The sequence below is a fragment of the Osmia bicornis genome, chromosome 14 (assembly GCF_907164935.1).
Source record: "Osmia bicornis bicornis chromosome 14, iOsmBic2.1, whole genome shotgun sequence".
NCBI lineage: Eukaryota > Metazoa > Arthropoda > Insecta > Hymenoptera > Megachilidae > Osmia > Osmia bicornis.
Window position 1 is genome coordinate 879,779 of NC_060229.1, and position 27,079 is coordinate 906,857.

Below are 27,079 nucleotides of genomic sequence, written 5' to 3' on the forward strand. Positions count from 1 at the left end.
TGTTTTCCTTTTGCGAGCGACATTATAAAGAAATCAAGATTCCAACCGGACGTAGGTACATATGTGTATACACGCTGCACGCATTCGCCAGTGTACACATTCCATTGCACACGAGACGTCACGAGAGAAAATTACAAAATTGATGTGGTCAGCGTTGATATTAGCGTGAGATATCGCGCATAGATTGACCGCGAAAATGTCGATCGCGCGACTTAGAAGATGGCCTTCTCGACGAGCAGAGCAGTTATGAATGGACCGCGATTAGACAGTCGCCTCGCCGCAGTGGCGCCTCTGTCTTCTCCATTATGGAAAATTAGGGCTTAATGCGACCCAAACGCGTCTGTCCGCGGCGTCTGTTTCTTCGTCACACATTGGCGTAGCTATTCGACTCTGTTACATTTTCATTCGCAGTTTTATTAATCTACGTTGCGTAACCAACAAAGTTTCTGCTAAAACAGACTAACGACTACGCCATTGTAAGCTTAACGGTCGTAATGGACCCCTTCCTCGTTCGCTGAAATTTTACTCGGCATACGTTAGGCCAAGTCGATAGCATTTGAAATTCAAACTCCTCGATTAAAATCACATTAGACGCTCGTAAGACGGTATACCCATGATCTTCTTGCGCTCCCTTCGCATAGACCTCTCGAACAACATCATAATGCTCCTGATTCAACGGATCCTCTCGAACGAGAGGTTGCAAATGTCGTTGTAAATTGCAGGATAATCTATTTTACGAGGAGCAAAAAGAGTGACCAAGTTTTGCCTACTTTTCCTCGGGTTCAGCAATCCCTTCTCCAAGTAGAGTAGAAAATGTGTCCGATCGGACGTGCCAGTGACGAAATTTCGAACGCACGCCAAATCCTTTCCCAAGGCGAACGGTATCCACAACGCGTGGATTCGATTTGTATATCAATTACACAGGGTCCGGTCGATGAACTTTGTTCGTTTCGCCGCTATCGGATAGTGGCGTGTAGGTATTTAAATACCAACAGCGTGCATACCGTTACGTCAAACAACGAGGCCGAAGTTAATACGACAACTTTGGGTCACGTAAGCCTCGGCCTGTAACAGCAGAAGGAGACGAGAGAAAAGGGAAGAGGAGGAAGACAAACGTGGAAAGTCTCTGGACGAAGCTGAAACGTCGAGAGGGCACCACCAAAGTTGCCGTATCGTACGCGTGCCTCCTCTTCGAGTCGGCGCGGTGCGCGCGCATTTCACAGTTAAATTATCAAGGGAAGGGTTGTAGATATCGGCGGTGGTGGCGACGGTGGTGGAGGCGGCGGCGGTGGCGGCAGGAGGAAGAGAGAACGATTGGTGAAGGAAAGAGAGAAGAACGGGGGAGAAAAGAGGGACAAGATGAGAGTGGGAAGAAAATTGGTGGGGATAAATAAAGTAAAGAGGAAGCATGCATGGCACAGAGGCGGTCAGGGGCGGCAACTGGCTCTCCCTAGGTTCCGCCCAATCGGATCTGCCCCTTTTTTGCCCGGGGGCCGAGTCCTGGTTACTTCCCTACTACCATTCCCTGTCTGGTCGGGGCAAAGCCGATCGGATAGCCGGCAGTCTGTCACGGGGCGAAGAACGGGAACCACGTTAACCGGTTTCCCCGAAGCACTACTACGTTTCCGACCCATTCGCATTTTTACCCAGCCGACGGCTGCGGGCTCGACTGCAACTTGCAGTTACTAGCCTTTCTTTCGTACTTTCGTCGCACAAATCGAGTTACGAATTCTCCTGGTGATCGCAAGTGAAGTGTGTATCGGACCAAGACTTTGACATCGCTTGAACCCGCTCGTCGCTTCAAGAAAATCAACTGGTCCCAGAATCGCCGAACAACAGTCGACAGGATTCCGCGATTCACCGTGTCTAGTCTTTGAGACGTCAACGAGATGTTGACCGACATGACACCGGCCGCAGCTGGTCAACTATATCCACAGTTACAGTCCATCGCTAAGTCACCGGTACACGGACATGTGGTGAGTTCTCTCGACCATCTTTCATCAAGTTTGCGCTACTTAACTTTACTTCATGACCTAACATCCGCGGGACCACTTTAAAGTTTACTCACTCGTTGAGAATAAAATGATCAGGTAAGAAGCAAACTAATGGTCAGGTCTATTGTGCGATGATGGGCTTTAAGGCGTACGAGTCTGCCCTCCGAGGCAAGGGTAGCTGTCAACCTCTGATCTCCCCGAGGCAAGGTCAATTACTCAGCCTCCTTCCAGATAGAGATCTTAATCCTGCCAGGTAGACTAGAAATCGCTGATCTTGTAGATCAGGTGCTACTGTTCGCCTTGTCACCTTTTACTAGAGAACTTTCGACTAGCATCAACGATAAAATCAAAGGTCTCCGTGGTCCCAGCAAATTAACAGCGCTTTAGACATTGCCGTCGGGACCGTATTAAGCTGTGACCCTTCCTCGATTGATAATAGTATATAATATAATACTAAAGTAACAACAGCAACTTACCAGAGCAGATAGAAGGGGATAGCAGTGCTGGTCATTTCCGTATCCGCATTATCGTTTCGAGTAGTCCTGCATCCTTGATGTATTGTTCAGGTACAAGGATCCTTGAGACTACCTGAGTGTCGCATTATCAGCTTGCGCTGGCCGTAATCCAGGCGGATCAACCCGGATGATCTATTCTGTTTTGACAGAAACGACGGTGTCCCTGGTCACGAATCGTTTTGCTGGGTGAAACGTCCGAGCATCATGACCGGCTTTTGTGCCTTCTTCTCTCCCTACGCAACACGTGTTTCGCTCGCTCCTCGCACACGGGTTTGGAACTTTTTATTTTATGACTCGGCAAGAAGGACGCCGTGGCTGCCGTGGCCTCGACTGGATGATTTACGAGTCGACGTAAAAAAGTAATTAAATCCTTGGCGTCGAAAAAGAGAGCTGTACGAGTATTAATTAAGTCAGCAGAAAAGTTTTCTGTCTGTGTGTCGTGCCGAAAATTAATCTCGGTGGAAAGTCTTCTCCGAGCGCCCGACCATGGCGGCCTCTTCCTGTACCACCTCAGCGTCGATTTTTGCTCGTTTTGCTTCTTAGTCGTTCCTCGTTGTTGATTTTCGCAAGTTCGTCGTGACTTACAAAACGCACTGCCATAGTATCACGCGAATTAATTTCAATTCGTGCTTCTGGTAGATCGAACGTCCGTCATCGTCGAGGATGTTACAAACAGTTTGTTTTTCTTCGTCTCTTTTCTCCCGTTCACCTCTTCGAAGCATCCGATCCCAATGTATCGAGTATCCCTGGCATAATAGTCCTTACGCAAGGTTCTCAGGGATCAAAGGGACTGGCCTCTACCTGTGCGCCCAAGCAGCCAATTATTTGTCTGCTCCTCTTTGTGCACCAAGAGGATCCACTTGACAGGATGCGTGGGATGGTAACACGATACCTACTTCCTCTCGTCACTCGATCCTTGTGACGGGACATGCAAGAATTTTCCTTTTTCATGCTTTTGTCATTGTACTCTCGTTTGCTCTTTTAGACATTCCCACTTCATCCTTATGAATCTTCATGTCCAAACACTGTCAGTAACAGTAGCCTTATTCACGCGTAAATGTTGAATAATTGAAAACTTTTATTCCTTTCTAGAACAATTTTGCCAACCAATGCCGAGTCACTTTGGATTGTTTCACTGATTAATTATTCATCACAACGGTATGTACATAAGTACGTTGAGCTATAAGCAATCCGGCCGGTGACTAAGTTGTTCATTTCACATCATCGATCGATACACTTTATTTCAACACTTATTACATTGATCGAGAAGGTACTCACACACATATACGCGCAGAATATCGTTTGAGTTCTCGTGATTAATTCATAGGCTGAAATTTATAGCACCCGGTTGCTTTTTACCGAGAACGCAATGTTTCTTTCTAGCTGACTATGAGCTTATGACCCTTGCACATACAATTATAGACTGTGACCGTGTTTCGTATTATTTTACTTCCCCGGCGACGTCACTGTATCGTCTGTTTACCGCAAAAATGGAAATGTTCAAATGGAAAACGAGGCAAGCGGAAGCGGCGGTACAATTAGTAACGGGTACCCTGACCAAAACGGAATAGAAAATTTCTGTCGACGCGTTCGAAGATTCTGAAAATCTCGCTCCACTTCACCTCCATGCTGGTAATCCGATAATCCGATTCGTAGGGTAAAAGTGTCCTTTTAAGCGACGCCCCGTTGACATTTTCAAGCGCCACAATAGACTGCGAACGGCCGACAGCGTGCATCGTTTGTCGCAAAAATGCGACCTTCGTCACGCTGGAGGGGATGAAAGCACGACGTGGCCTTTTTACATGACCTAAGAGGATTTACCTGAAGCACCGGATGCAACGAGGATGTCATCCTAATTTATCCCCTCTGAGAAAAAATTTTTGGAAGATCAGAAGCTCCGTTTTCATGAATCAACCCCGCGCGACATCGTTTGTCTACTCTTTCATGTCGACAGGCGGAAGTAAAATTATCGTACGTAGATAGACGAGCGGAAATGTTTGGTTTGTAACGCTGAAAAAATGAAGCGTTCGTTAGAAGGCTCCACCCCTCGATAGAAAACTTTCCACGAGTTCCTTGCGCGTTTCACAAACTCCTCTTGCGTTCTTCGTTACCGTACGATGACAAAATCCCTTCCGATTACTGTCACGCCCACCACAGTCGGCGCTTAGGGGCTTAACGAATTATTTTTGTCGAGTACACAGCAAGTCCCGACATGTAAACACCCTTTCGAAAACTCGCTCGTACCGCGTATCTGGTTGGAAACGCAGGGTTCGAAAGTGGCAGATGTTCGGGGTGACAATATGGCCGCTATATGCCTGTTCGATGCGCGTGTCTTGAAAAACCGTTTTTGCGTATGATCGATCAATTTTGCGACCCTCGGATGCTGGCCCCTGCAACGTTCTTTTGTCGTTGAATTGGGCAAAATGCTTTTTTACCACCTTCGCGAGCCAAACTTCTCATAAAGCTAAGAATTTGCACTGAGAAGGATCGCAAAGAAACGATGGGTAAGAGATATCCATTACGATGTGCGCTCGATTTTCATTAAAAGCGGCCAAGGATGCAATTTCGTCTAGAATCGGTTAGGGGTGTACTTGCAAAAGGAAAATACACGTACGCAGTTTCACTGGCATCGTTATCGAGGAAGGTTCGATAATTGAAAACCCTAGCCGCCCCTTAACTTCAACAGCGCGGCGTAGATCGTGTTCCTATTGCACGCGCCAGAGTCGGTACCTCGAATTATTGGTCATTATTTCCCCGTATAACCATCGTCGATGGAATTATTCATCGAACAGCAACGTGGAATTTCCCTTCGTATTTGAACTTTTCACCTAGCTTTGAGTTAACTTAGCGGACGATCGTGAAGAACGAGGTGAAAATTTCGAAAATACTCGCACGGTAGTATTTCAAACACGAAAGGACAATTCACGATCGATACAAGTCTTACGATATAACGATAGAGCCCGGTTAAGACTGGCATTTGGTAGAGATATAGAGACGTGCGTGTGGGTTTACCAGCCGCTTGCAACGACTTGTGTGCACGCCTTCCAGCGACCATCATCGTATCGCTGGAAGGTTCGATAATTGAAAAGGCAAGACTTCTCAGCGCGTTGCATCGTCGTTGTAAACAATATTCCTCGTAGAGCGCGCGCACGAGCCTCGAGAGATGGTACGTCGAATTACCGGCCATTATCGTGACGTATCATCGCAGGCAGCGTCATTCACCGGACCATCATGGGAAAGGCGAACAATACTCGATCTGGTCAACACCTCGAGGCCTTAACGCGCGCCACTCGAGCAAAGTGGAAGACGATTATTAACGACTCTCGATTCTATTAACCCGACTACTTTTCTCCATTAAACACAATACAACATTTTTCCACCAATGAAAATTACACGCTCGAATCGGTTGCTGCGCTTACCATCATTACCAGAGATAGATCTCCCTTTCTATACGCAGAGAGAGAGAGAGAGATGAGATGCTGTTCTATACGAATTCTCCCGGTTCCTTTTTTTCTCGTCTCTCGATCATCGTCCATTATCGTACAAGCGTCATCGCGAACCCGCGCGCTTCTATTTCGCGTGGCAAACACCTCGAGGCCTCGATCGGATCGCGTCGATCTCTTCCCTGCTCGGTCGAAAGAAGCGTGGCAACAGCAGGGATTCCCCGCAGGGGTGCCAAACCCCCGCAGAGTCGGAACCAAAATACCAAACGTTGGCTCACCGGCCCGCCAGAGCGCGAGATGATTTATCGACTGCATATTATACGTCCCATCGAGCGCAAATTTTCTCCACTCGGTGCAACAGTCCACGTTCGTTCGCTCCTTGTTCTTACTACACTCTCTCGGACCTCAGATTTTCCACGCTTTAGCTGTCATTTGGAGAACCGCAACCTGTTTCAGCGCGACCAGCGATTATCGCGTTATTTATTATTGACCTGTTTGCTTGGAGATAACGGTGTTAAGTTAAATAACGTCCAGGCGGTGGAAGAAAGTTACTGGTCGAAACACAGGCAGACGAAAAACGCTAAACGTCGGTAATCCCACGATTCACGAGAATCCGACAGCAAACTGGTATGCCGGCAGAAATGCTCCGCCGTGCTGATGTTACTTTTTATATCGGGAGACGCACGTCAACTTGCCACGGCGAGTAATTAACTTCAATTCCAGTTCTATGCGTCGAGTACGAGCTTGCTTTTCGAAAGCGAGATCATCTCTCGCGACGAGTACGGAGCAACGACCCTTTTCAAGGCTCATAAAAACTTCCGGTATACTCTGCACGAGAGAAGATGCAGCCACGATTTTCCCTTTTGCGGATGCATATGGCCGACTGGAGGCTCGCTCTCGCGCCTCTTCGTCCCTGGGATACCACGATCGTTGCGTGTTTCTCGTGAGCGAAAGAGGAACCGGTGCGTTTTCAACGATGCCTGGGATAATTGCGTTTCAAAGACGTTCGCGAAGGAATGCCATACAGCCGATACCGAAACGTTACTCCCGAGATGGTCAGAATATCGTTGCCTCTATCGAGCAATACCCAGTTCACTTGGACCAGGTTATTCATAATCATCGAGATATGCATGTATCGATCGAAACGAAAATATGTATTTGTACCGTTTGCTTTCCCATACTGTCTGCCTATAAATTGATCTAGCTGCAACTAGACGATATGCACGTACGTCGTGAACAAGAAATTATCTTGGAATCGATGTGGGCCATTTTAGATTCGATTCCTCGGCGATAAATAGCAAACGCATAGTTTGCAACGCCTATCTCAGATCATGGTTGCGCAAGGACCAAACGCGGTAGTCACAAGAACGAGTTAAAACCGGAATGGTCCAGCTTGATCACCATTGCACCTCAATTTTTAAAATTTTGCCCACTCCAACTGCTCTAGCGAGCAGATAATTTGCATTTTGGTGCTTACGTCCGTGTCGCTATCACGTTTCTTCCCTCCGGGGACGAATTATCTTCTCGACATATTGCATAACGAACCCGGTCGCGTTTGTCCCGTTAGATTGGACGCTTCATTAGCCGGAACAAGAACAGAGCTTTTGGTAAATTTATGAGAAACGTTCTAAGAATAATCCGCTCTGCGTACCAGCGACGTTTTCTTCCATCGTTCTAGTCGCTCATTTAGCGTACAAGTGTTCGTTTCGTTCCTTGAACATCCCTCGTGTTTCTTTTTTCCTCCACGAAACTCTTCAAAAAATGACATTCGAGCATGCTCAAGTCAGGAAGATGCTTTTACTTTGGTCATGAATTTTTATGGAGGGGTAACGGTATGCGAGTTTCATAGAAATAAAGAGCATCCTCGCAAAAAAGTAACATCTTTCTCTTCTTGAAGCTGTGTCGTTCGAAACTCTTGTTCAGCGATTAACGATTCGGATATTATATCGCACTATCATCTTTCGTGCGTATCCTCTTTGATCTCACTGCGTTTATCGTACGGACGATAATTTATTTACGAGTTCAGGGGGTGAATATCCTGACAGGGTCGAAGCGAGAACAACCGCAGTTGCTCCCACGGCTTGCTTGGCCACTAAATCGCGAAACAATAAATCCGAGAGCGGAGTCACCCTCTTTATGGACCTCTTATACGGGGATGATGTCCTCAGGGGGTAGCCTAATATGTCACAGTCTGTTGCAGCGCTCTCTCCGGCAAAGGTTGTCGTCGTAAACGAGGGTGGATCCGCGCGAACCAACCATTTCTAAGGGTTACGCTCGTCGAGGGGTTAGCTTTCTACGCTTCTAATGGACTGATTCAATAGCGACGATCCGATAAACTGATCCCGCGGTACACGCGTCTTCGTGGATCGAATTAAGCGGATCGTCGTTTTTCAATTCGCTGCTAATCGACACCCTCGTGGTCGAAAATATCCTCAATGCCTCAAGGATTTTGGGCGTGTGACTGGATCGTTTTTATTGCCCGTAATGGCTCGGAGGGGTTAATATCAAATTATTACAATTATACTGTTAGGAAAGACATTAGATAACATGTCTTCTTGTAACGTGTTCTCAGTTTAAGGAGTTAAATATTTCCACACAGATATGCGAGGCAAGTTTAAAGTCGGATCGTATCGCGAAACGATTACGTGATCTCCGGAGTTTTGTCACGCCTTCATGCCTCTTTTATCCCGCATAAGCTGCTTTTAGTAAATCGACGTCGGAGCAAGATTAAACAAGAAGCAGCAGACTGCGTGCTTCCGCGGTGGCTAACAAAGCAAAGTTCCTATAAACTGGAAAGGATTGGAACTTCGTGTAGCACGTACAGCGTAGAAGCACGCTATCGCTCGGGAAATCGTGATCATTACAAACGAAACATGACAGCTGAAAAATTATTATAATCTTTGACGATCAGGTTAACCAAGCGTCGATTTACATAATCTCAGAACGGCGTGTGACGGTCATATATTTATACAGCAAGGAAAAGCTCCAAGTTGTGGCCGCGTGCTCGCGCACGCGTTTGCGTATATCGTGAATTTACGATACGAAAGCACGATGAAGCTATAAATCGCGCGCGCGAACTCTCACAGAAGACACGCGAACCAATTTGCCAGACGATCCGGCTACGCGCATCGTTTCGTCGATAATCGCCGTTCCGGACGATATTCTCCCGACAGAAAATCATCGTGTATCAATTTTCGCCGACTACGGGCTTTGGTAATTATGAAACGAAGCGTTGTACCTTGTAACGCGGACACTGATCGACTTCGCAAGGGTGGTAGTGGAAAGGGATGAAATTTATCATCCTTTTGGCAAGTGAAATTTTAGTAAATTACTATACGAACCCTCAGAAATAATAGTTGGCTAATTGGATAAAGTAAATAAAAATCATCATATAAGTTGGATCGATAAGAGAAATGCGATAGCACATGCTTATCGAGCGTGTCGCGCGGCGGACAAGTAGCGAAATTAAACGGCCTCCGCGGTCCTCTTTAGCGGTTTCTAACCAGCCACGCTCGTTTATGCTCGCCGCATGCACGTAATACCTATAATTCATAGTCGGAGAAAGCGTACGTTATCCTTGTATGTATTTGCCGCATGTCTTTGAATGCAGCTTTTTCGATTTATCGAATTGCCTTTTTACCACGTTACAACTCATGGATGAGATTGGATTCTGAAGCTGTTCCCCGTAACAGTTTGCATTTGGAAAGCTTCGTTTCAAAAGAGTTAATCGCGATACATCGTTTCGCAAGAGATTCGAGAAACTCTGGCAAAAAATGTAATCGTTGTAATATGACCAATTTGGCTTTGATCCGAGTATCGGTCTCGTTAAAGCGTTTTCAAAAATTGCAACACTTTTTGCTGCGAAGGGACAAAATTACCAAAGCCAAGGGACAGGTGCCCGCGAGTATCGTCTCTCGACACGCGACGATGATCACGACGAGAACGCAATCTCTATTTCTTTCGTGAAAAAATAAAAACGCTCGTTCCGTTCACTCGTATGTGGGTCAGGCGTTTGCTCCAAGGAGGACGCGTTTCCTTGTACATAGCTGGCTTGGAGGGTGAATGAACGAGCCAGCGGATCCCCTTTACCCTACCAGAAGTTCATTTAGATTTAGCCGGTGTTAGGTGTTTACGAGTTTTTAATTGAACGTAAATATTCGCAGGTGCAGACCGTGGAATCGCTTTCGGTCTCTCTTTGGCGGATTTCTGCCTCAATTACGAAGAACGAGCTCGCGTACACGCATCGGCCGTATCTCGGTTTCAATGTAAGCTTCCGTCATAAAAGAAGCACTTGGCTCGTTGGAAGTATGCCGCATTTGGTGTAAATTTATAGGCTCGCAGGTTGGCTTGTTGGCGAATTTCGTCGGGTATCAGTCGCTTGACCGGCCCTTTTGCGTCTCGTAAAACGCTACCACGACTAAATTACACCCCAACCCCTAGCTGTACGTTCTTTTCGTACCGATGAATCTTCCTGGTTTGATGAATGCCACGAATAAATAATATCGAGCGCACGCAGGTGAGAGCCCAGTGTGTGGTCAGTGATGCGTAGTCAGCAATTATCTCTTATTCCTACCGGTACCTTTTTGAACGATCGTTTCGCGAATGTCCATTTGCGTATTTTCAGAAAGCGTATTTTTTTGTCAAACTTCAATTCGTACTGCTCGAGTGACACGAGACGGTTAGTTGGGCAAGCTTGGGTTGACGGGTAACACAAATGGTGTTTTTTAGAGAATCACGATAGACGCATGAAAAGGTTCATCCATCAAAGTGGTAGATCGGTGTCGAAGAGATTGACATAGTCCAGATGTTGCGCGACAAATATTTCCTAGCTAGATTCGATTTTTCGCAGGTTACGCTAACTGTCGTGTCTGGAAGGGGATCTTATCGAATTTCTGGTAAACCATCGAATCATTTAAATGCAAATGTCCGTTTAATTTATCGTCGTACAATTTCGTTTCCCGGGTTCGCGGCAACGCTATTTACTTAAACTTTCGTAATTGAAAGAAAGCCGCCGACCAGGACCACCGTGCAGCATCGGCAATAAAACGTCAAATATACGGGAACGGTGCTGGAGAACGGTAGGTTGATCTAGGAGGCGAATAATATATCGAACGATAGACTATGTGCTAGTCTACCTGGAGAACGATAAAGATGCGCTTACAACTCCGCCCCCTGGCGCGTCTTCGAGACGCGACCGCGACAGTCCCGCAGGACAAATGGCGCGGAAAATATTGTCGTTGTAGTGGGTTCCCTGCTTGAAATATAGACGGTTTCAATGTCTACGAGACGGGATGTCGATTCCTTCCTTTCGTAGGTTCGGCAAAAATTAACACCAACTCTTATAATTTTATTCTTTCCTCTCGGAGCTACTCAGTCGCGATACCGGGCTCATTTCGATCATCCACATTCTTATTGGACGGATATTTGGTTTTGATTTCGCAGTATCGCATATAAATTTGGAGAACCGTAACGAGTGAACGTATTCTGCTTGTTAAACCAAGAAATTTCGTGGAATCTGCACAGCAGAACACACGTATCTTGAATCCAGATCACAAGGAAAAATGCAATCAAGCGCACGACTTTTACTGCCCTCGTAACGTTAATTTAATTGACTGCATTGCCAAAACGGGGCTACCATTTCTGCAAATGTTGGATTTTATGCTCGCCTGGTTGCATGTCTGTTCGTCGAAACGACCATTCAAACGCGGTGCTTACGCAAGATTCGAATAGCCGTGCCGATAGGCGGCTCTGACCGTAAAAAATTGTCAGGAAAAGAGTAAGATTACCGGAACGCTCGAAAAGAAAGCTTGCAAGGGACATCGAAACCGGGTCTTCTTTCTGAAAGTATTTCGGAGAGGGTATAAACGACTAACGGAGCGATAGATCGGACACTTGACCGCTAATTGGCTGCAGAATTTTATGTACCACTAAATTACTTGATGCAAATGCGGTAGCTTCCGTTCACCGGCTGTGCTGATGTTCCAGAAGCACGCGCAACTCAAACGACCGAACGGTCTCTCGTAAGATTTACGCCGGTCTCATTATCCTAATGAAGACGTAACGGTTGAAAAACGAGTCGCGATTTTTGCCAAAAACTACACCGTCTAGTCAAGCTACCTCCTCGTTAATGCTGCTGCCTTTGAAAGGCTGAAAACGATGTTCGAGCATGAAGATTCACACAGAGTTTATATTCTCGATGCACTCGTCTCGATATTGAATATCTTCTTCTTAGAAATAACAGTCTTAGATCATCGAGGCGAGTCGGAAAACACCGGAGGTGATACGAGGAGCTAAGGCACCGAACCGTAATAATTAGTTATAAATCACAGATTCGTGACAATCGAAACATTGTTGCTCGGTTTTCCCCTTTGGGACGTTGCTTCAAGACAGTCAATTACGTGGGTGCCCTGTTCTATACCCGGAAATCATTAGGACCAAGAACGATTTGAAATTTGTCGAGGGATCGGGTCTACGAGGACCAAAAAACTCAGTGCCGCGTACAGCGGAAGAACAAAAAGAGGGGAACGTAGAAAAGAAGTAGAAGAAGAAGAGTAACCTCTGTTCCCTCCGGTCGTTCGATAGCCGAATAAATTTGGGTAGCTCCCTGTTTTGGCCCCGGGCCACGGTTACAGCGAGGTAGACTTTTTCGGATATACGATCGGACCTTTCGTAACGCGCCGCGCGCACCGGACAGACGAGAGAAGCCACACGGGGACAGAGGGCGAAAAAGAGATAGCCTGGTCGGTCTCTCACGATGGATTTAATTAAAAAACATAATTTAGAAGGGAGGATAACAGGTAGCGCTGCCGTTTGGTGGGAACTAACGGAGGCTCAGTCGCGGTGCAGCCTCGGTTATTCATGAATAAAATTATTAATCCCGTCCTCCAGCCAAAGCTTCCCTATCGTGTCTATCCCGACTTCCCTATCTTTTGGTTTCCAATAGCCACGAAACATCGGCGTCGACCTTAATTCCGATCTGCCTTGTCGATGGAGACAAATAATCATGAAAATTTTGATCTAAAGAAAAGGACTATGTTTTTGTAATCGTGATCTCGGACGAATAATACGTTGGACAAGTAAGGTACTCGAAGGGGATCGCGTCGTTTTATCGAGACAAGTCTGCGTGTTGGCGCAGTTGCATGCGAAGACTGATAAACAAATAATTAGCATTAGAAGCGGAGCCACGGTCGCCACGGAGCCAACAACGGTACCCGTGCAAAGTTGTTTTTCCCTTGGGTGGCCAGGAAAAACGATTAACAGGAAATCTGAAAATCTTGCGCTTACACGTTCCTCTTTTTTCGCGATTTAATCCTTTGCGACCGTTTTTATTACGGCGGCAAGTCGCGTTACGGAAGAGCTTATTTTTACAGCCGGTGCTGCGTTGCTTTTATTAGGAAGCCTTTCGATATTAAGATTACGCGTAGCTCGTTCTCAGAGGCATTACGGCGAGCGTGGATACCGGGCGCCGCACAGGAAACGAAAAGCTTTTACTGCACGGTTTACGAGGGATATCGAGCCAGCGGCCTGAAAAGATAACTTTAGATTACCGTGGAACTCCCGAAATCTCACGATTTGGAAAAACGAGCGAACAGAGCGGTCGAATTCTCGTTGCCTAACCCGCGGTCGGCACGCAGGTGGATCCAATCAGAAACGAGTGAAGGCAGGTGCCGGAGAAGCGGCGGTCAATGGCTTTCGGGAAGGACTAACGCTTTTTACAGGGAAACCAGAAAAGACCGCCGACTAATTTCGCGTCCAGCTCTATTACCTGCCAAAACAGGGCCCTGCCTTCTCTCAGCTTTTTGCCGCGATTCACGCTTTAATTGTCTTTTCGAGTTGTAGGTATCCTCTTGATCCTATCGTTTAACTAGGAACTCGATTTTTACACGAGATTCTACCTTTGTTTAATCGTTTCGATTCGCATCGGAGACGAGAACTCTATTTGTAAGCTGGAGGACGTCTTGTTTGAGTTGGTAGGGAGGGAAAGAAGCTTGACGCGTAGATGTCGGATGCGGTTTGCCGCATGCCGCGCCGAATCGACACCCTACCGCTTTACCGAGTTCGCACCCTCGCTGTCGGCTGGTTGCCGCTCGAACTCTCTCCCCCGCATCCAGCTGTCGCGTGGCTATTGCTCTCACTCGAACACCCACAAGTTTCCGTGCCATTTTACCAGCTCATCGTCGCTTTCATTTAGTGTTCGAGTAATGGAAACTCGAGCAGAAAAAGAAAATCATTTTCTCGCCAATGCTTTAAACATTTTTCTTTCTTTTTAAATTTCGCCCCTAAAGGGGCCGGCGCTTTTGGGGACTTATCTGTCCCCTTTTAGTCGCCTCTTACGACAGGCAGGGGATACCGTGGCCGTATTCTAAGCCCCCCGAGCCACAGGGGGTTGCTTTAAATATCGCGAAGACTCTATTCTCACGAACGCGCACGTTTTGCTGGTCGCATCAGCGATAGATGGATCTCCTTGGACACGTCATGAATCTCATTCGACACACTGTCGACCTACTTCGATACGCATCCCCGCTCAGCTCGAACATAGGATTCGCGCGGAAAATCTTACAGCAATTGATACGCTTTGAATCACTTTGGCAACTCTGCAAGAAGCACGACCCTTTGCATTTGACCGCTCGTTGGAGAAGGTTTATGACGACACGCCATCCCTTAGAACACTTGGCTGCTGTTACGCATTTTTCTCGGAAGGTAGTTCGTTCGAAAGGCAAGGAAAAAGGGAGACTTGGTTTTAATTTATGCGCGGCACAGCCAGAGGCGTTATTAGTCCTAGCTGGCTAGGATGGGCGTGACGTCACGCGGCTAAAACAAAGGATCCTAACCATGCCCATCCTACAACAGATCTCTTTCAACCGTGCCGACAGGAGGCCGCGAAATCTACGACGGATTTCGTTTGCGTACTGCTTTCGATTCGCTCGTTCCTTTCGTTTAACCACGCTGAAATCTCGTCTTGGCGGGTCGGCACATAGACTGCCGTGCCTAGTATACATAAAACAAGCTCAGTCCACGAAGAATCATGATAATCGACAGGACAGAAATACGTGTAAAGGCAAGTCGAGTCAAGTATATCGGCGACTCGAAGGCGCCGCTCCGCGCTATGTTCCGCTAGCATAAAATAACGACTGTTTTTCGTTGCGCGCTAGGTAATTACCGGCCGACCAGAACCATCGTTCTAATCGATAACCCTATTAACGCGCCCCCCCGATTTCTCGTTAACCAACCATTTGAATCACTGGGGCGATACGAGTTTTTTAGATGTCACAATACGTATTGATTCTAGTGCTTAATTCTTGCAAACGTTGCTAGATTCTCAAGGCCTATACCGCGACATCAAATGGAACGAGTTTGTACGCTCGACCACCGAAGATATAGGCTCGAAACGAAGGCAGAGCAGGCTAATTGAGAGACGTCGTTGTCTCCACCGGGCCACTGTCATATCGTTCTAGCGGATCAATACGTAGCCTGCCTACAACCTGCACTCACGAAGCTCAAAGAGGGCGTGGCTCGAACACCACCGGCCGAGAGATACTCTGTCTCTCCCTCTCTCTCCTTCTCCAGTTCACCTCTGTCCCTTTCGTACTTTCTGTCTCTCCTCCAGCTTCTCTCCCCTTTTTGCAACCTCTCACCCTAGCTACGTCGGCTAGCAAAGGCGATTTTGTCTTCCACCCCTTACAGGGAAGCCACGGCGAGCAAGCGCCGAAATTCGCAGTCACCTTCCTATTCGTCGGCTTGTTCGTTGCTCGTTCGGGAACTGTTTTACGTGTCTTTGATTGACACATCCCAGAGACAAAGCGATAAGGTAGTAGAATAAAATGATCTCAAGGGTTATCATAGAATGGGACAAGCAAGGTGCTATGTGTTCATCGATGACCGCAACCATGGTTATTACTCTTGGCAATCTTGCTCGAAGTTACAGCACGGGGTTATCGCGGATTGGTAGGGTGCTCCCTTTCTCTATCCCTCTGTTTGCCTCTATCGTCGAAGGGTGCGTGCACCCGTTGTCTTTGGTCGGTGTTGGTGCAAGGTTGAACCGCGTGGGGGCGTGTCGCCTCGATGGCGCCGGCTGCTAATGGCTGCGCGGCCCGCCAGACTTTAATTTCCTGCCGCTTCCGCGGACCCTTTGCCTTTACCTTTCCACGTCTGAATCCGCTTCGGTCCCTTTCTCAGCCTCCAGCCTTTCGGTAGCCACCGACCTAGTGTGTTCGTCTTTCGTCCCTACAGTGATTTGCATGAGAGCCGCTTGAATCCCATCAGACTTTGAGAAAATCTCCACGATTCTTCCAAAATGTCGTGTGTAATATCGTTTATTCGAGCATCTGCTCATAAACTTCATTCTTTTCTAGGGCACGACAGTGTAATCAGTTCTAATTTTGATGCTTAGGACCTATCGTTGATCTTTTCTAGGATAGGACCGGTAATTTTGTGTCATTATACATCCTCGAGGGAAGATCCGGTTTTGATGGTCGCTAGGACGAGAATAGGCACAGTTTCCTTTTTTGGATCAATTTAAGCACGATTATGGACGGCGTCTGACTGGATTTCGATATTCCGAGCTGCATCACCTTGAGAAAGCGTCTCAATCGCTCGGCCTATTTCGCCAATCGATATACGCGATCGCCTAATTTGCGAAGCCCATCGAAACGTTATTATCGACTTGTGTAATCGTATAGAAAGACTGGGCCGTAATTCTCAGGTAACACCTGCTCGGGAACGTATTTCGACCACAATAAAATCTTGGCTAGGACACAACGCGAACCGCCAACCGATCGAACTAACGAAAAATTCGATCGAGTGAAATTGTAATCCGATCGTTCCTTTTTTCTTGTTTCAGGATCACCCAGGCTTACGGGGTACACCGTTGGCGATGCTTGCCGCTCAATGCAACAAGCTGAGTAGTAAAAGTCCCCCGCCGCTGGCTGACGCGGCGGTGGGCAAAGGTTTCCACCCGTGGAAAAAGAGCCCACAGAGCAGCGGTAGCTCACCTCAACATTCTGCTGGAAGCGGCGGAGGAGGTGGAGGAGGAGGCGGAGGAGGAGGTGGATGTACGACGACAGGAGTCAGTCAAAGACCAACCGCGACTAGCAGTGCCGGCAGCACGACCGGTGGTTACGCAAGAGCGCCGGTCACTTCTTGCGCGTCAACCGCGCCCCAGTACGGTGGTGATCTGTACTTCCCTGGAACAGCTAGTGCCCAACCGGCCGGGGATCCGCATCATCATCAGAGCAGCCTCCTTGGAAAGGTCGAGGGTGCAACCTTGGGCTCGGTGTACGGTCGGCATCCGTACGAATCGTGGCCATTCAACGCGATGCCTGGTGCGACACACGGCGGAATCAAAGCGAGCGACGGTTGGTGGGACGTGCATGGAGCCGCGACTGCCGGCGGTTGGCTGGATGTCGGTAGCACGGTTGGCGTCGGTGTTCATGCAGCCCAAATGGCCAACTACTCGGCCGATTACTCGACCAGCCTAGCACTCGCGGGTAATCATCTGTTGACCACTGCGACCACCGCCGGTCATAATCTTCTTCAAGACACGTACAAATCGATGTTGCCGGGTGGCCCGCCGGGTTTCGGGCTTCACCATCACGCGGCCGCGTCGGCGAGTTCGGGCGCCGGTGGTGGCAGCCCTCAGGGAAGCGGCGGTGGCGTCGGCGTCGGGGCCGGCGGCGTCGGTCAGGCCCCTTCGCCGCGTTCGCAGAGACGCTACACCGGCCGTGCCACCTGCGACTGTCCGAATTGTCAAGAAGCTGAGAGGCTCGGTCCGGCCGGCGTACATCTCAGGAAGAAGAACATCCACAGCTGTCACATACCCGGATGCGGTAAGGTCTACGGGAAAACGTCGCATCTGAAGGCCCACTTACGGTGGCACACTGGTGAGCGACCGTTTGTTTGCAACTGGCTTTTCTGTGGCAAGCGGTTCACACGTTCGGATGAGTTGCAGCGGCACCTTCGAACCCACACCGGCGAAAAGAGATTCGCCTGCCCGGTCTGCAACAAGCGGTTCATGCGCAGCGACCATCTCGCGAAGCACGTCAAGACCCACAGCAGCAGCAGCAGCAGCAGCGGCAGCAAGGGCAAGGGGGGAGCGGGGAGCTCGTCAGCCGAGTCCTGCTCCGACAGCGAGGACAACGGGAGTCAGCAGAGTCCCACTTCCAGCTCGGTGCCGCCGCAGCCGCAGCCGCCGCCGCCGCCGCAGCAGCAGCAGCAGCAGCCACCTCAACAGCCGGCGCAACCGGGTCAGGCCCAGCAGCAGCAACAGCAACAGCAGGCGCTGGTAGCGGCGGCGGCGGCGGCGGCAGCGGCAGCGGCGGTGGCGGCGGGCCAGGACACCAACAACACCACATCCCAGACCACCACCACCACCAGTCTCGGCCATCAGCCGACAACACCCATGACCCCAATGCAGATGACCCCGCCGCCTCTGACACCACACCATCCCCACCACCCCCATCTCCCTCCTCTAATGCACCATCCGCATCATCACGCAACATCCGTCCCGGCGGCGGCGGCGGCCCACCATCATCCGCACGCGGGGATGAGCATGCACTGAGCCCGGTGGGGCCCGGAGCCGGTGCCTGCAGTTCCTCTGCCGCAACGGCCCTGGGCTCCCCCTTATCCTACCCCCTCAACCTGAACCTCGTGCAAAATCACGCAACCATTGGTCACCATCATGCCACATCCAATCCTGTAAACACCACGTCCCATCATCAGCATCAAAATCACCATCACCACCATCATCACCATCACCAACACCATCACCATCAGCAGCAACAGCACTCGCGTCAGACCAATTCCTACTCCGTGCAACAAAATCCTGGCACGCCGGGGACCGCGCAGACTCCCTCACCCTCGTCCCCTGCGCCTGTACATAGTCTCTAGGTTAACACTTCTTTTGCCACTTTTAGCGTCGTACCTATTTTTCCTCCTGATTCCCGTCGGCGGTACCGATGAAGTCATCACTTTCTCGATCATTTCGATTGAATCTCAGTATATTCGTCGTTGACCGTCGACTCTTTCCTCTATCACTCCCATCTCTTTATCGGCAGTTCGAGCCTTTCGTGGCACTCACTTACTACCCCATACAAACTGACTTTGTTACTTGTAAATACTATAAATAGCGCGCGTGAGAAAGATATATTATATTATTATATATTATGCGGTGTAATGTTAAGCGGTGTAAAAATTCTATATAAATGCACTGTCGCGCTGTACCATACACTGACACTTACGTAGAAACATACACATATACGTAAACACTCAACACAGCCAACAAATGCATGAGAAAGGAGATGTCCACGATACCGTGTCGTTCTCGCGTTCGTATTCTTGCTTCCCACTATTCTCGAGGGATGCAACGGAGAATCGGGCAGCATGTACGATCTTCGATTCAGGGAAGATACATCTCTCCGATCAGGTTCCAAACGTTGTTGGTCGTGCAACAAATCCGTCGGACGAAGCAAACGCAACAACGAATTTTCATTGTCGCGTTTCAATTATTTCCCTTGGTGTGTAATTGCGTTTGGAACTTGAATCTCGGACAAGATGATTCCGTGTCGATCGATGACGACTCTCTTCGATCTTTACATCACAATATTATGGATTAATTATTATTATTATTATTATTATTATTATTATTAATTAATTAATTATTATTAATAATTATTATTGATGTATTATTATAAAGATTATTATAAATTCATTTTAAAAGAGATAAAAAGAAAATAAACGATGCTTTTTGTGAGTAACAGAATGTGCTTGGATGATTCTCTCTTCTCGTGAACGTGTTCTCCACTAAATATCTATCGTCTCATCTCTCCTAGCTCTCTGCCCTTGCTCCTGCTGCTGCTAATCCGGAGGTCCACGTGCATCATCCCTGGAAGCCGTTTCAGCTCCAGACTTTGCTCTTACTCTTACGTCCTGACAACACCGAAAGGATCTTCGCCCAACACAAATCAACCATGTTTGGCGCAAAAGTAAGTTGTCTTTCAGGCGTATCCACTCCTCATCCTCACACAATTCACTGTTTCTTTAAATTTCAAGATCACTTATCTCTAATATTCACACACACTTCTAATTCCTTGTGCAGTTGTACACCACAACAGGTAACAGGCGCGATTTGTGTTAACGTCACCTTTTTTTCTTGCTATGTCGGTTCGTGAACGAAATCATGTACAAGGTTCTCAACCATCTTCTTAGCTCGATTAACTCGAAATGCGTTTTTTTTATTCCCTCGACGATACACTCCTGTTGGCCTATTTCTGTCGGTGTATCCGAGCACTCGACGTTATTACCGAGGATGACTCGGCTTATTCGGACACCTTGGGCCTCAGACTTCCTTCGCTAATGCCTAAATAATGACGTATACGCGCGACACGCAGCTTTATAAGCTCCGATAAATTTAATTACCTTTGGTTCCACAACGTCCGCGTAATTTCCTTTTAATCGCGTGTCGTTAAAGAAGGATGCATGTCCGGTGAATCGAACAATTCCGTCTGCTCTTCTTCCATTCGAAGCTCGACAATTACGCCGAGAACGGTCGACGTGAAGAAGAAAATTGAGCGATCTGACAACGACAGTCCGTAACCAAGCCATAAACGATCTCTACTCGCGAGCAGTACGTTCTCCAAATCGGATCAATATGGCAGAGATTACGAAATAAGATCGTTATGCAAAGCAGCCGGCGGAGGGTCTGAAGCATCGCGACGCAACGATCCGTGGGGGGTGCGGTTAATGTCGAGCACCGTACAAGCCCAGGGGATGGCTTTTTCGGTGATTTAACCAACGAGGGTGAACGTTTGTTATTCAATTTGCGATCCCCTTGGTACCAGCCACTGCTTTCTCCCTCTCTACCCACAGATCATCAGGCCTTTACGATCGTCATCGTACGCTTCCAACTTGGACAGCTATTTCTACTCCTTCGTTCAGATCCGATTGCCATTTATTTGTCATCCTTTTTCTGTCTTTCATGCTTTTATCTGTTTCTTTCATATCCAAGCACGTTGTTTATCCGTGCCACTACATTAGGCATTCCTTTGCTACGTTAACACAGCTTACAGGCATCATCAATTTCCAAGCTGTGCAAAGTATCTTGCAGGCTTCGAGAGTATCGGAAAGAGGTAGGTTACGGATTTTATTTCAATTCTTTCAATTTACAATAGTAACGATGGTCCTCTTCTCGGCAATATTTCATCGATGCACTCTTCAACAGTAAATTTCTTTTTTCTGTCATAGGAAACATCGAACGGCTCGCTGCACAGTGGCCACGTATCTGCTTCATATGCTGAAACAAATATTAAATAGACTAATAAAATAGATGAAAATACTAATAAAAAGAGTGTATTTTATAATGATCCAAAAATATCCATTATCTTTTTTCCCATTTTTAACCGAAAAACCCGTCCTTTAGACACGCGTTATCGGAGGAGCGCAGAAGAGGTATGTAGAAGAGAGAACGAAGTACTTTGGAACACTTTGAAACCCCACACCATTCCCATCGACGGCGACAACTAACACAAAATCTGGACAAAAGCTCAAAAGCCGCGCGGTAAGTATCTTTGTCGGCCCTTGGAGGCCCGTTAACAAACCTCATGAAACTAACGACTCGACCTGCTTCGAAACCGCCATGGTGTCGGATTTACAAAAGCTAACCCGGCTTTCTCTTCCTTTCCTCTTCCTTTTGTAAGCGAAGCAGGAAAGCAACGTATTCCCTAAGGTGTTATAATTAAATATACCCAACAGCAATATCAAAATTAGTCTATTTTATTGGGAAAATGTAAAATAAAATGTATTTTGTGTCGATGCGTCTTGAAATTCAATTAGCAGTTCCTCGTGACAACTCGATGTCGACCCTACCGTGCGAGTATTCGTGAATTTGCGGCGCGACGGAAATCCTGACTGGTAATCTCAATGGCACATAACGAGCTGAGAGATTAGGTACCCCTATGATCGCGATTCTGGATTCGTCGATGTACTCGATATAACGGAGACTAGAGAAACCGAGGGCATGTGGTTAACGACGTTTTAGTGAGGGCACGGGATGAGACACATGCATAAACCGCTGCTGTTACAAGATTCGAGCGGAACACACACGGCCGCACACGAATCAGAGAAGCACACACGTGCTAGTACCGAAAGGCACACGAGTCTTGTTACCAAAGCACCGCAACATGGAGAAGGGCCTCTTCTTGTTCTCGAACATGACAGACGAACAGATTAGAACGCAGTTCTAACTTTGAGTTCTCGAGTGGACTACCCTTGAAAAGTTAGCCGGCTGTTGCGTAAATTATCGGCAAATTAGGCGCGCTTCAGAGTGGGTGTTTAGGATCGTTACAGTAATTTTTAAACGTTTCTTCCTTGAATTAGCCACACTTTTGTAAGTTTCCTTCTCCTTCTTTTTCCTACCACAAATACTTTGCTATCGACGTAGATATTCAGATCAAAGCGAGAGGTTTAAAATTGAACCTCGGTAAAGGGAGCACGCCAGTCAAAGATGAAATAAAGCAAGAATAGAACTTAAGCAATTTTAGCAGCCACATTGGTCAAACCTGTAACGCAAACCCGATAGCATTACTCGTCCGATTCGAGCTAATTACTCATCGTTAAAGGTCATTAAAGTATCTGGTTGGATCATACGACACTCGCGAAGGGAGCCAGTGACGCCGCAATATTCCTCGTCCCTGGTCAGTGAATCAACACGGTCCGACAATAACTTCGTTACGGGAGCTTACCCTAATTGAAACGGGTCGCCGAAACTAATTACCAGTCGTTGCCGATTCATGATCAAATTATTCGGCTCCGAGCCGCGTCTATTCATCTTTGATCGATCGATCGTTCTCGGGACTCGTTAACTCGTTCGCGTCGCCAAATGATTTTCCGTTCTTCGAATAAATTGCAAGTGAAGAAGGTGCATTGCCCCTACTGAAAAACAAGCTATGGGAAAAGTGCGATGTAGAAAAATGTACCGCGAGATACGAAAGATGCTGTCCTTTCATCCATGAACATTCTCTATGCTCGATATCGCAAACACGTTTATACTTGCAAGCGTAGCGGATCGTGGAATGACTGTCAGGAATCAATTCAATTCCTTCGTATATCTAATTCAATAATCTGACGGGAGTGAGTAGGCGAGGAATCGAGGAACAAAGAATGTAAATGCGATAAACGAAGGCTGAACCGATGTACACAGTAAGAAGGAGCGGAGGAACAAAAGGCACCGCGCGACTTCCGGTTGACTCGCATGGTCGGCTCGCAACTCATAAACCATTCTCGACGATGAACGAACGAAAGCGACTGGCTGGAACCGGGTCGCTCAAAAATCTGACAAATGATGCTTTCACGGGAAGTCGATTAACACTTCGTACACCACTGTCTGCTTGTCGCGAACGTGAAAGTCTCAACTATATCCTGATCGAGAACCATTTATCTTTGCATCCTATCAAGTTCTTGTTACATAATGAAACATCTATGTTTGTGCGAAGTGTCATTTTAATTGGGTCAGTAGAAATATAATGGCACCGAGTATAAATCATAATTACACCTCTAGGCAGTCAGCCTACTTATAGAACACGGACAAGCCAATAGTGTGCTATTTCGGCGCTAAAGCCGAAAAAACTGCTCAAAGCTGACGGCGATCAATCAGAAGAGAAGTGCGGTAAAAGGTTGTTCGAGCCTGAAAAGAATGGCACGGTAGCGGGTCGCAGCTATCGGCCGATAATTTCATGGCACATCGAGTAGGTATGTCGAGAATGGATGGAAATTAGTCGAGATGGCCGTCGAGTTCCGGAGTTAATTGATACGTCTGCGCCCGAAGCGGCGGCAGAATATACACACACGGGCTGACAAAGAGAAAGAGAAACGAGCCACAGAAAGAGAAAAAGAAACGAGAGAGAGAAGGAGAGAGGAAGAGAGAACTCGTTGGCAGTTCGCGCGCGGTCCAGATCGGTGTGCGTGAATTGGTTCGAGTGTTGGTCCGTTCGGCGTTCTGGGTTTGTCCCTAACCCACGTGATTTAGCGACTCTGCTTCCTGGCGATCTAGTTAACACACGTACACAAGTTGGCCCTCATGAAAAACAGAGATGGAAGTGGACGGATACGGGGCGCGCTTCTCTCGAAACCTCACGGGCCATCGCAACATGACTAATACCCTTTCGACCGTATTTTTATCTCGCCACGAGCGAGTGCCTGTTCCCCGTGTTACGGCACCGCACCAAAAAAACCCCAACCGCGAACGGATGTGCCAAGTTGACGGCGACATCGCGAGCATCTTTGGCTATTCGTGTATAACCACGTCGTACTGTCCCACCCCACTATTTCTTCCCGTAGAAATTCGGATTTTCTACAAACTTTCCAATACTGTTCGAATCAGAGACCACTGATCACTTAAACGGAAGAGGAACGTTCAAAGGCATGGTGACGAAACTGGCTGCCAGGTCTCTGTCAATTAAAAATTCGTCGTTACATGATGAAGTGTTACGAACTTAACGACGTTTTAACGAGGAAAAAACAAAGAGCGGAAGGCAGATTCGGAGGATATCGGAAGACGATCCATCGTTAATAAGGCAATGCCACGAGTTGGCGTTGAAAGCACACGTTAGGCTGGAAGAGCACGTGTCTGGCGTCGAATATCGGAAGGGCCACGACCCGCCCCCCTCGGAGACCTTAACGATCGTCGTTATTGAATAAATCCGACGCGGCGTTATACGTTGCCAGGTCGACGAGCGTCAACCTCAAGGACCTCCTTCGTCGAACATACGCCCACCGGAACAGTGATCGATTCCGATAGACGAGTCCTGTATAATGAGGCATTGCCGGTACACGGCGAGCGTACGTACTTACGTACTATGGTACGAAGATGGTTCGGATAAGAAACGAAAGGTCGAACAGAGTGGGAGTCTGGAATAGGAAATCGCGTAAAAAACATCGACTGCGTTCAACAGAGGGAGGATCGAAGACAAGTCAGCATCGTTCGATCGTAGTTTTCTCGGTTACTCGTTGAGAGACATCCTTTCCGTTTGCCTTCTCAGAAGACGATTTCATTACATCATTGGATCTGGTGACATGGTTTGAAGAGAACAATTTTGCGATGCCGGAAGAATAAGAAGAACAGGTCAGAGCAGAGCAAAGCGTTATCGTATGCGTGATTCGTTCGCGGTTCGACAGCCTCGAGGCTTCGACTCGATCTGAATTCGCGGCCACGCATGAATAAGGCATTGCCGTGACAGAGGCGGAACAACGGCATTGCACGTTACGTCGGCCACATGCGAAACATCTGGCATTTTTCACGTGAAAGAGAAAGACCAGCGAGACCGGGCCCAAAGACGAATTTCTGAAACGGTGTACGCCCCCCTGTCATGCTTCTCCGGCGAGACACACCGAAAGAGACCCCGGGGAATTTGTATTGTCGCGCCGCTTTTATTCTACTGGACACGGAGAAATTATATCGCGATTGTTCTTCCATCTAACCGTTAATTAGAAATCAATGAGCTCACTCGTGCGTGGAACGTATTTTACTGCCGCTGTACCAACAACCAACGAAATAAGCTGTGATTGTACCGAGGCATCGATTCATTTTTTAATTTTCGCATCTCGAGAAGATACTAATAAACGTTCAACTAGGTGTGGAAATTCCTTCCTTTCGCTTTGCAAACATGTACATTGCAAATTGTCTAGCGAAAGAACCTGCCCGATTTTCTATACAGAGAATTCTTCTTGGTAAGAATAATTTGCCGGCAGCACGGGCCACTAATTGTCGAGCAGTACCATTGGCCGTGTCACCGACATTGACTGTGATCAGTCGGCGTAAGTAATCAACTAAAACGCACGAGACAATGCGTGAAGGTGTGGCACACAGCGTGCTCATTGTTCAGCAATTAAAAGCAGTTTTCTTCTTTGTACTTCGCCACCTGCCGCTTTTGTTTGTATTTTCGTCGCGATTAACGCGCGTGACCGCGCATTTCGCAACTCGTTGGCCACGTCAGAACGGGTTCCCTCAGACACGAGCGGATCCGATGCGACAGGTAACGCTACCGAAAACGGTCCTTCTATTTCCGCTCTGGATTGAATTATGTATAGGCTAACGCCGATGCCCCACGCTATCGATAACACGATACAAAAGCAATGAATAAAAAAGGTGATGACACAACTGCTTCGAGAATCTTAATCGATTATTATACATTCATAATCTGCAATTGATTTCTAAGTACCTAAGCTCACCCGTTTGCAACGCAAACCATAAAGCTCTAATTTCGCAAGAGTTTCGCCAAAACGAATTGGCAAATTGAATAGCGAATGGTTACAGTCGGATAATGACTGTAATTTCCAGAAGGCGCGCGTACTTTCTAGTTTCGTGGAAAATATGCTTCGATTTTTCCTGCGTTGCACCGCGCAATTTGAATGTGGAAACAGTGTTTGTTTGCAAAGGCGGACAGGGGTAGCCACGCAAAGTGGCAGTCAGACTTTTACGTCTGACATTATACAATATCCGGCCTTGCCTGTATCTCGCGTAATCGTTACTCATGAAACGTTGTTCCCAGTTCCCTCTTTTCGCAATGGGAAAGCACAATTTGACAGTGACATTTGCGACAAATCGCAATGATATTCCTACAATCATTCTATGAACGGAGGGTGTATCTGGACTCGAGTGACGCGTATTTGCTTTCAACTCATCGTAACACCTATTTCTCGCAATACCATTATTATATCGATCTTTCGAAATTCATTGTGTTCGACGTTGCACAGAGGGCTTTTAAAGTGTGAAAAACGTTTACCTAGCTAGCAAACGAAGAATCGACACAATGAATTTGTTTGGACTTTTCCATTGGGTCCTTTTATTTCGACCGGACCCACCGGGTCGACTTTTTAGAGCACCGGAGGCGACCACTCTTATATAACAGAGTTCATAACGTCGTTCGTGCACCTTTCTGGTGCATGCGAGTAGGCTGATCCCCGGCTTGGACATTGACTATGTACAAAGACTGACAGACTTTCCGTTGAATCCGTTTGCTCATAGATCGATGAAACAGCGGGAGTTGGGCATCCTGGTCAATTCCAAAACGAGGAAGTGACGTCGGATGAATCGATGATTATAATTAGTGGCCGATATACCGGAACAGGAACGGGCTGA

The 27,079-nt window shown here is 47.6% G+C and overlaps 1 protein-coding gene across 12 annotated transcripts in view; it reads left to right on the forward strand.

Moving 5' to 3' along the window:
* Positions 1-19,616, forward strand: part of LOC114877055 (transcription factor Sp8) — a 71,451-nt gene extending 51,835 nt beyond the window's left edge. For 7 of the 12 annotated variants that reach the window (XM_029189163.2, XM_029189162.2, XM_029189156.2 and 4 more), the window contains 2 exons: positions 16,793-17,831; positions 17,900-19,616. In XM_029189163.2, coding sequence (XP_029044996.1) covers positions 16,826-17,831; positions 17,900-18,837 — 1,944 coding nt within the window. In that variant the 5' untranslated portion in view covers positions 16,793-16,825 and the 3' untranslated portion in view covers positions 18,838-19,616. Of the gene's footprint in view, positions 1-1,440; positions 1,977-3,601; positions 3,668-16,792; positions 17,832-17,899 lie in introns of those variants that run through there. The other 5 variants (XM_046288641.1, XM_029189159.2, XM_029189160.2 and 2 more) reach the window with 3 other exon arrangements.
* Positions 19,617-27,079: the final 7,463 nt, after the last annotated feature.